This window comes from Conger conger, chromosome 16, assembly GCF_963514075.1.
Source record: "Conger conger chromosome 16, fConCon1.1, whole genome shotgun sequence".
Taxonomy (NCBI): domain Eukaryota; kingdom Metazoa; phylum Chordata; class Actinopteri; order Anguilliformes; family Congridae; genus Conger; species Conger conger.
Genome location: NC_083775.1, coordinates 39,596,329 through 39,606,884, shown reverse-complemented (window position 1 = coordinate 39,606,884; position 10,556 = coordinate 39,596,329). Strand labels below are relative to the sequence as shown.

General features: G+C 45.6%; 1 protein-coding gene across 1 annotated transcript; it reads right to left on the bottom strand.

The window, feature by feature from the left end:
- Positions 1-127: 127 nt before the first annotated feature.
- Positions 128-10,224, bottom strand: mmp25a (matrix metallopeptidase 25a). The gene is made up of 10 exons (XM_061225283.1): positions 9,926-10,224; positions 5,255-5,387; positions 4,391-4,532; positions 3,311-3,633; positions 2,981-3,160; positions 2,319-2,409; positions 1,706-1,788; positions 1,142-1,294; positions 646-933; positions 128-499 (listed from the first exon to the last, which is right to left on the bottom strand). Exons 1-10 carry the CDS (start codon positions 10,013-10,015, stop codon positions 213-215), a joined length of 1,770 nt encoding a protein of 589 aa, XP_061081267.1. The 5' UTR covers positions 10,016-10,224; the 3' UTR covers positions 128-212.
- Between the last annotated feature and the right edge of the window lie 332 nt (positions 10,225-10,556).

The window sequence follows — 10,556 nt, the reverse complement described above, 5'->3', positions numbered from 1 at the left end:
AGAATCTGTTGTTCATATCTCTGCACATTTGAATTGGAAAGGAAGGGTACCCCATTGTAGGTGTTCTCTTCAAAAGATTTAATACAAAGTTAACCCTTTTCAAATATTGCATTACAAAACATAATAATTGCAATTCAATCCACAGTTTATTTTGCATGACAACTAAAATGATTCATTCTATTCAAATAACTTGGGTGTAGCCTATTTGTACATTAAAAACTCAGTCTACTTGTTAATGAGTTAAAAAGAGAGCAGAAAATCAAAGTGAGGGAAAATAATATTGTACAGTTGGAGGCTTGAATTGGGACAGCCCTGTTCCCGGCGCAGCTGCACTTCTTCTGGCCCCTAGGATTGCAGCTGTCTGATGATTGGGTAGGAGTTGAAGGAGGTGGACATCTCATCCAATCAACTGCAATGGATTTCGGAGTGACAGCTTCATGGCCCAATCCTCCACTCTTCACCACCCAGTAGGAGTTGTCCTTGAAGAAGTAAGTGTCTCCTAAGAGGTGAATAAACAGAATGAAAAGGTGATGGAAATGAAAAGAGTGACCTGTGACAGTGAAGAAGAAAGGGTGGGAAGAGAAGCATGGATTTAAAGGGTATTGAGGGAAAGGAGACTCCATTTAAGTTTTTCCAAGTTCTCACCATCTATCCAGCTCATGATGTCATCGGGGTTGGAGGGAACCCCTCCCCAGAGAGAGGTAGGTCTAGGGTAGCCCACGTTCAGGGTCCTCCCTGCACCACTCCCTCCTTCGTCAAATCTCCAGAACTCCCCACCACTGAACAGGTAGGTCTTCCCATTATGTGCCCACACAAACGCCGCCCCCACCCTCTCGGATGCTGTGCCGTCCCTGGAGAGCAAGCCCCAGTCTGACAGGGGCCGGGGGTACCCAGGGAGAGGGGATGTGTCCTTGAAGACCCAGTACTGGTCACCTGTACAAACAGGTGGATAGAGATATTTACACCTAGTGTGGCCTGACTGATTATGAATGGCTACCTCCAAATAAAATGTACACCGCATTATTATAACAATGAATCTGACGGCCATTGTACAGAGCGGTGACATTTGGTTTATACTCTGGCATGTCTCTGATAGTCTGTCGCCGGACTGTGAACTGGCCTAAATGCTCCTGTCACTCACCGATAAAGAAAACGATACGGCTGTCGCCCTTCCTCTCGTAGACGGCGTCGATTCTGTGGGTTTCACGGGGCAGCCCGTTCCAGAACTTCCAAATTAGAGCTGGCGAAAGAGACACCAGAGATCCCGACTGCTGGATCCGCCAGAAATACGGACCTGCGTCACACACAAACACGGACAGTGAGTTACAGATGACCTGGGGCGGCATAATGCTAAATGGACTGCATTACATCGCTTTACAATTCACATTAGCCCTTTCACCTACACACACTCACACGCCATTGGAGACTGGCGGCAAAGCAAGGTGCCAACCAGCACATTAGGAGCAATCAGGAGTTAGGTGTCTTGGTCAGGGACACTTCTGACACACCCTGGGTGGGGGATTGAACCCGGCAACCTCAAGACGACCACTTTTACCACCTGAGCTAATGTCGCCCTTATGCTATTTAAGAGGCCCCCTGCCTTGAGATGGGAGTTACATATTTGGACCCAAGACTCTTATAGATTGCAGGAAAACTCTAGGTTTCCTTTGACTTGGTGGCAGATCAGACTTTGAGTTCCTCTCACCCTTAAAGAAGAACACCTCTCCTCTGATGTTGGCCACAGCGTCATAGCCGCCCTCACAGCGATTCAGGATGGAGGGCAGTGGGCTGCCATGGAAAGGAATACTGATGTTAGAGAGACAAAAAGGAGGAGGAGAAGAACTGCTTCTGCACAAAGCAGCCACCCCGCGTATCACTACTGTCTCTTCACTGTGATGGAAACTGCTTTGTTACAAAGAGCAGGAATTGATATTGCAGAGAAATTGATATTGCAGGACAGTCCATATGACTGCACATAATCTGCACATTTCCTACTGGGAGAAAATAAATATTGGCATGATAATCTGAGAGCTTAAAATAATAGGATGCTATCTGACATTTTTCTAAATGGTAAATGGTTATTAACAAGGAAATGCTCTTTGTTAAATAGCTGATTGGCTGAAAGGACTACATTTAGAATGTTAAAACCAACATAAATCTGATATCGGACTGGAAAATCCTCAAACTAGGTATGGTGAAACTATACTGTGCAGATTAGAATGCTAAAGCTTTCAAATTGTTCTTTTCCAAATAAATATCATTTCAGCAGTGTTGTCGTGACAACAAGAATGACATAAATGACATAATAAGAAGCTCACCGTCTGGTTGGTGATGGAGATGAAGGACCAGGGGGCCGGGGCAGACTGGGCGTGGCAGGGGGAGGTGGAGTCAGCAATGCTCTCCCGTTCCCTAAAACAGTACGAACACACAATAGGGGCTCATTCCAATCACTCATTTTATCCATCCTTTTCCCCTCTTCCCTTGACCTAGCTGGAATCCCTAAGGGGATTTCGGTATGTTAAATGCTCCTTGAAGGAGCTAGGAGTGAGGAGCTGGGAGGCTCCTGTAGGATTCTTGAGCAAGAGAAGACACGGGCATCCCTAGTGGAAGAACATATAACATCCGTGCTGTAACATCCAGCTATGCCAGCTTGACCAGCTTGAAAATTGCACTGGTCAAGCTGTTCATAAGCTGGTCTAGCTGGGTATGACCTGGTAGCTTGTCTGAGCTGTATCAAAACATAGCTTGAGCTGATCAAACGATGTCAAGCTGGGAGCTGGTCTGAACTGGTTAACCAGTTAAACCATGTTGAGCTGGGAGCTGGACTGAACTGGTTTTTTTTTTTCAGTTCTGTTTCAATAAATGATCTACTTCTCCTCATCTGTAATTGTTGTGGCTTTCCCAATGATTGGAAAGAGCGCGATTAATGAGGCTCATGGAAAACCATAGACAAAGGCGAGTGATGATGTACCCCCCTCACCATAGAGTGTCTGGATGCCTAGCCTGTCATCCTCAGGGAGTTTGAAGCTCCCAATGTCCCCCACTGGGCCCTGGTAATAGGGTCGCATGATTGACGCATCAGAGGAGGAATGGGAGAGGCCCAGGGCGTGGCCGAACTCATGGACAGCCACTGTGAAGAGGTCAGTACTGCCGCGGTCGCCTGGGAGATGGTGAAGGAAAAGAGCGGTTATTGGAGGGTTTTCTCCGGGCCAGAGGGAGCTGGGATAGCGGCTGGGCAGACATGTTTTATCTTCCGCAGCACAAGAGACGCATTGTGACGGCGGGGCTGCTGCGATGCGCACCGACTCACCCGGCTGCGCCGCGTAGCTCCAGCTCTCCTCGTCGTCGAAGTGCACGTCCCCGGCGAGGTCCGATCGGCCCGGGAAGAAGGCGTGCGCGAGCGTGCCGCCGTTACCGTCAAAGGGGTACCCGTCCTCGTGGAAGGAGCGCGGAAAGGACACCCGGATGTCCCCCTCCTCCCTCCTCTCTCCGCCCCCTCCCCTCTGCCGGGGCAGGAGGTGGAAGTGCAGCGGGGTAACCTCGGCCCATACTCTGAGGGCGTGGGTCAGAATGGGCACCACCAGCTCCGGGCGCAGAGACCGAGAGGAGGAGGGAGAGGGATAGCTGTCCACACTAAAAGAGGGCGATGAATGACACAGAAGATAATAATAATAATAAAAGGTGGGTCAAATATGTAATCGTTTTCGATTCAAATGCTTTTCTCGGCTTCATTGATCTTGCCTGGGGCAATTGAGACAACCAAGAGGACCAAACGGTCAGGTTTGCACTCTGTGAGAGCATTTCATAGGTTCCGATCCACCAGATAAGCTCAGTAAAGCATAGAAAAGTATTTGAATCCAAAGCAATTACATATTTGACCCAGGTCTGAATAACAATATTAATAATAAACTTTAGTCGTGTTTCAAAATGGGATAAAATGAATAAAAAATGAGGATGAAATGCAGTCGGATGAATGCAGTGAATCAGGCGCTGCCCTGAGTGAGAAGGCTGTGCTGTGAATCGGAAACGCGCTGCCTGAATGAAAGCTCTGTGCCCAGGGCTGTGATGCTCCCATCAAAGCCCCTTACGAAAGTCGCAGACATCTACAGCAGAATCTCCCATCAATGCTGAAGCCTTGTTTGAGCCACACAGGGTCAGACATAGGGCAGAGTCAGAAACAGGGCAGAGTCAGTCACAGGGCGGAGTCAGGCACAGGACGGAGTCAGTCACAGGGCGGAGTCAGTCACAGGGCAGAGTCAGTCACAGGGCAGAGTCAGGCACAGGACATTCAGTCACAGGGCGGAGTCAGTCACAGGGCGGAGTCAGTCACAGGGCGGAGTCAGTCACAGGCCACTATAGAGTGGATGGCGAGGAACACTGTCACACGCACCTCCACGTGAGTTCAGTCTTATCCCACTGCAGCCCTGACAGAGCGTATCTCTTTTTCCTCCTCTTTTTCCGCAAGTCTCCTGTCCCCACAACGTCAGGGAGGGAGCACCGGGGGGTAGACATGAGGAACAGAGTAGCTGAGTCTGAAAGAGAAGCAGACGGGTGAAGCTGTCGGGTTTTATTCTGAGTGTGGAAGTGACAGTTCTGCGTTCACGACATCCCAGAAGTCGGTCCAACTTTCCCACAAGAGCAGCAAACGCACCATAATCACACAGTAAAACAGGTGGTGTAACAAAGACTGTGATTGGTGTGACAGACAGGTGATGTAACAGAGACTCTGATTGGTGTGATTGTGACAGACAGGTGATGTAACAGAGGCTGTGATGGGTGTGGTTATGACAGGTTATGTAACAGAGGCTGTGATGGGTGTGATTGTGACAGGTTATGTAACAGAGGCTGTGATTGTGACAGGTGATGTAACAGAGGCTGTGATTGGTGTGGTTGTGACAGACAGGTGATGTAGCAGAGGCTGTGATGGGTGTGGTTGTGACAGACAGGTGATGTAGCAGAGGCTGTGATGGGTGTGGTTATGACAGGTTATGTAACAGAGGCTGTGATGGGTGTGGTTATGACAGGTTATGTAACAGAGGCTGTGATTGGTGTGGTTGTGACAGGCAGGTTATGTAACAGAGGCTGTGATGGGTGTGGTTATGACAGGTTATGTAACAGGCTGTGATTGGTGTGGTTATGACAGGTGATGTAACAGAGGCTGTGATGGGTGTGGTTATGACAGGTTATGTAACAGAGGCTGTGATTGGTGTGGTTATGACAGGTGATGTAACGGAGGCTGTGACAGGAGGGTTACCCAGCATTCCCGTTTCATTCAGTCCAGCGAATCTCTGCATCTGTCGCAGGGCCTTGTGAATCCCCTCCTTGGTCTGAAGTAGGCCAGTGCGCGGGTCTGGTGGTAGCAGGTAGCCATACCGCGTCAGCCAGTCCTAGGATGCGTATGGAGGAGGGGGACAGTAATGTGTCGGACAGATTGCGTTGTTTAATGCAGATGGAAAAAGACCTGCCACCTAATCATCCCCCTAATGTTCTCACTCTCCACCGCAGCTGATGTGTGAGGCTGCTATGCATCACCCAGGTGTGTGTAGATCTACGTATCTATCTATCTATCTATCTATAAGCATGGGTTCAGGTGTGTGTAGATCTACGTATCTATAAGCATGGGTTCAGGTGTGTGTAGATCTACGTATCAATCTATAAGCATGGGTTCAGGTGTGTGTAGATCTACCTATAAGCATGGGTTCAGGTGTGTGTAGATCTACGTATCTATCTATAAGCATGGGTTCAGGTGTGTGTAGATCTACGTATCAATCTATAAGCATGGGTTCAGGTGTGTGTGTAGATCTACGTATCTATAAGCATGGGTTCAGGTGTGTGTGTAGATCTACGTATCTATCTATAAACATGGGTTCAGGTGTGTGTAGATCTACGTATCTATCTATAAGCATGGGTTCAGGTGTGTGTAGATCTACATATCTATCTATCTCTAAGCATGGATTCAGGTGTGTGCTGCTGGAGAGCCTCTCTTCTGCAGCTGAACGTTCTTCTTGACATGCAGGCTATGGAGGTTGGTCCAGGACACAATGGTCTTCGCTCCTCAGACACAGACAGTGTTCATGGCACGGGGTGAACAGTGTGCTTTGTGCCTCCCGACATCATTCGCTTCTGCCCCTTCCAAGTGTCACACAGGACAGTGGGATGATATCGCATAACATATAAAAGGGAAAATTCTACATTGCAATATTCAGATATCCTGTAATATTGTACCTACAATGCAGTCTATATGTATTTGGACAGTTTCTGTTCTTTAGGTTCTGTAGAGCAGTGCATCGGATTTGAAATGAAATAAACGTGAGACTGTACCCTTTAATTTGAGGATATTTACCCACATTGGGTGATGCGTATAGGCATCACATTCCTTTTTATTCATAGTCCCACACATCTTAGGGGACCAAAAGTAATTGGACAGTTGGCTTCTCAGCTGCTTCTGAATAGTCAGGTGTATTCAACTGCTTCCTTAGTACAGGCATAAGAAAGCGTTCAGTAGATAGTTGTACCAATGACAGTCAAGCCATTATCTATAGGCTGAGATATAAGACTAAATTAGTCAGAGACATCGGATAAAAATAAAAATTGGCTTTCCAAAATAAACTTTTCGGAACATCATTAAGAAGAGCACTGGTGTATGTTTTGGGATTACTGCGTTGCTGTTGGAGGAAGCAACGTCCAGTGGGTTTGGAGTCATTTCAATGATCAGCAGTTACATTATCATGTTACATATATGCGGCCTGTAGTGTAGTGGTTAAGGTAAATGACTGGGACCCGCAAGGTCGGTGGTTCTAATCCTGGTGTAGCCACAATAAGATCCGCAATCCAGGGGAGGATTGTCTCCTACTTAGTCTAATCAACTGTAATGTTGCTCTGGATAAGAAAGTCTTCAGCAGAATGTAGTCACTGACACTCTTCAGGAGGCAGGTCAGGTGTAGATTTTTTTGTTTTTTTATACATTTATTTCAGATTTTTCCCTTTTTCTCCCAATTTGGTAGCCAATTGTACCCCATATAATCCAATTAGTGTTAGTGTTAGATACACTGCTCACACCCTGTCCTTCGGCAGCCCGAAGGAGAACAACACGCCTTCTTCAAGCCGTCTCGTCTCATGTGCCTGACCGTGATTCCGAGGCGCCCAAGGTATTCTTTTGCGCAGCGATCAGCTAACCCTGCCAAGTCCCTTCCGCTCCACAAGAACCAGCCAAACCAGGAATCGAACCCCAGTCCTCAGTGTGCAACTGCAGCGAACAGCAACCGCAAGTCCGCTGCATCTTAGCCTGTTGCGCCACCGCGGGCCCTTGAAGAGTGTTTCTGATCTGTTGGACAGGGGCTTGATTTTCTCTTCATTATGGTGAGTAACTGTAGAGGTCATCACCAGCCTTTTGCAAATACTGAGCTCACCAGTGCTCTCTTTCTAATTAATGACGTTCCAAACAGCTTGGAAAGCCTATTGTTTAGCCTATGTCTCTTTGTGGTCTCATAAGAGACTAGAATCAAGACTAGATACTGAAGGTTTTCTTATACCTGCACTAAGGCAATGATTGACTATTCAGAAGCAGCAGAGAAACCAACTGTCCAAATACATATATTGACTGCACTGTATGTACATGTATATATTTTATAAAGCTCATCTTTACGGTGGCATTCTCCAATTATTTACTACACTAATCGTTAGTAACTTGAGTACCGTCTCCTGAGTTAACGGTAGTGATATACGATTGTGCATGTGCTCAAATAGTACTGTAGTTAGCGAGACCTCTCTATGTAGAACTATCTTTCTGGACTGAGGTGACTGGCAATATAATCCATATAATATAATCCATATTGATCTCCTGAACATGAACACATGAACAGAACAAATAGCAGAACGAAAACATCAGGCTGAGGTATGAAATCTTAATAGATGAGCCTGCATTCAGGTTTTTTCATAATAGTGAAATGGGACGGAGCTGATTTGGATCCAGTCTTATTATTAATCTTACGTCAATGTCAATAATGTTATTATTCCTCCCCACTCCGGTGGCCACATCATCAGCCTAAAAAAGTGAGTGAAGATTAAGAAAATCTTTTCGTATCACTTGTATTTCAATTTGCTCTGAAATAAGTCTTAGTAGCTACGATCTTTGTACGGCATCTGGCAACGCTGATTCCTATGGAGGGAGCGTTGAAACAAGACTTGGCAGCCACGCCAAGCATGGCACAGCTCAAAATAAAGCCAAGTTGAGCGCCAGCAGGGTTGAAATTGTTTAAAAGTCGACCTTGTTTCATGCTGGCCTTGCCTAGCGTGTCGCATAAACTACCTAGCAACACAGATAGAGTGTATGGTCACGTAAGTTAGGCTACATGGCTAACCGAGTTAGCAGAGTTAGTTTCTTGGCGTCTTGGGATAAACGCAATATTATTATTATATTATAGTTTTCACAAAGCGAGTACACAATTTCGCCTTTCGTAACCGCAGACAACCTAGTACTATCACATATTGTTGCGGCGTGTTAACGGCTTCCTGGGTGGATGACGGCAAGTTTCAACAACTAGCGGCACTCGATTATTCTCGTGTGTAGTCATGTGAAAGCAGCTGGGCTGAGTACACGGGACGAGTAGACATTGCAAACACACATGAAGGGTTGCACAGCTAACAGCACGATTCCACTTCCTCAATCAGCAGGGAATACCGTCAAGAATGTATAAATAACTGTGTTTACGTTGCAATGCATACTTGCTTCGGCTACAATACACAAAGTGATAAACAAATCATACAATATATACACCGCTTTGCAATGTAATTCAACGGGGCTACTAGAGGCTAATATATGCTTAAGATCAACTGACAGCTACGGTGCTCCAACAATGTCATTTATTCATTTATTATGGCAATGTATTATGTTTGTATGGTATTTTCTGGGGTAGGGGGGCGAGACCAGGGAAACAACCAAACACTTTTTGGTTTTTGCTTAATTAACAATATATATCCTACACATATTAGAGCAAATATTTTTCATCGAGAAAGAAGGTACATGTCTTTTGTATGACTATATATAATCAGTACAGTTCTAGGACATTCCTGGTGATTACAATTCAGTCAAAAGTAGCGGGAAATGAATATCTGGGAAGAAAGGGATAGCAGCGAGTGCTAAATTGGACTGAATAAGCACATGGTAGGCCATGGAATTGTCGACGTCATTGTGGCAAATGCATTAACACTAGGCTGTGCTAGTTGTACTCCTGCATGGCTTGCTAGTGACGTGCCAAAACTATACTGCCTTAAAACCCACACGACAGTGATTAATGACGTATATTTTGAGTCTATGGCATTCACACATCATCAGTTAATCGAAAAACCCTTTAGTGAAAAAACATCACTTTCATGGGGCTAAAACACAGATTTGTTAATAACTCTTGGTGAAGTTTTCTAATCGTCCTGCCACTCACACATGAGAAGTGGGTTGTTATAATACATATAATAATACACAACTGAAAACTCACCAATCATTCTTGCTCGCATGCAACCATGCAAAATCCCCGTGTTTCAACATGCCCCATGTTGATTTGTCTTCCCTACATGACTGCCTGAGATTTTCAGTTTCCAAGATAGAAAATAATCCAGAGGGGGAAATTGAGTAAATTCAGGTAAGGTAACTCCATAATGGTCCATAATACGCCGGATGTGTTAAGACAACAACAAAAGCCCTGCATGAGAAAATATCATCCGATCTTCTGTCAACGCAACGCAACATTTGATTCTTTCAAATTATTTGTTTTTCCAATGTCTTTCATACGTTATTTTTTTATTTTTTTAACGATAATAATTATGAACGGTAAAACAACTTAAATACAACTGGTATGCCTTCGTCGCCTAAAAAGCGATTCCAGATAATACCTTGTTTTCTCCGTATTGGAAGGGCAGTGAATATACTCACCACACTCCGGGAATACTGGTCAGCCACTGGCGCGCAGAGTCCCGCGGAGGCGCATAGAAGCACGGTACCACAGAGCACCGTGTAACTCATTCTAAATCAGCAACTACAAGCGAACAATAGCAATGGCAGTCATACGCAACCAAGTGAACACAAACGCACACAGATAAACTAAAACTGAAAGACAACCATAGATCTCGCTCGTAACTAATACATTCTCTGGGCTGCCTCGCCGTGCGTATTGTGGTCGTGTCATAAAAAACGCGTAATTATTTCCGATATTCTTATCAGCAGTTTAGATGCCATCACCCCATTAGCTGCAATGGAAATATAATCGGCAACAAACTACAATTTGTACAACAATCTTCCTCGGACTGGCTGGTAATTTTTCTTGCTTCTCCCAGAGGACTAGGCAGGGCAAGGACCAAGCGATCAATACAAGAGAAGAGCACTTAGTCTCTCTCTCTCTCTCTCTCTCTCTCTCTCTCTCTCTCTCTCTCTCTCTCTCTCTCTCTCTCTCTCTCTCTCTCTCATGCACACATTATATCCGTTCTGGTGAAAAGTGTGTGAATGTGCTGGATACATGCTTCATATATCCTGGAGAAGGAAGGCTTGTTTAGGTGACCAGTGTGAC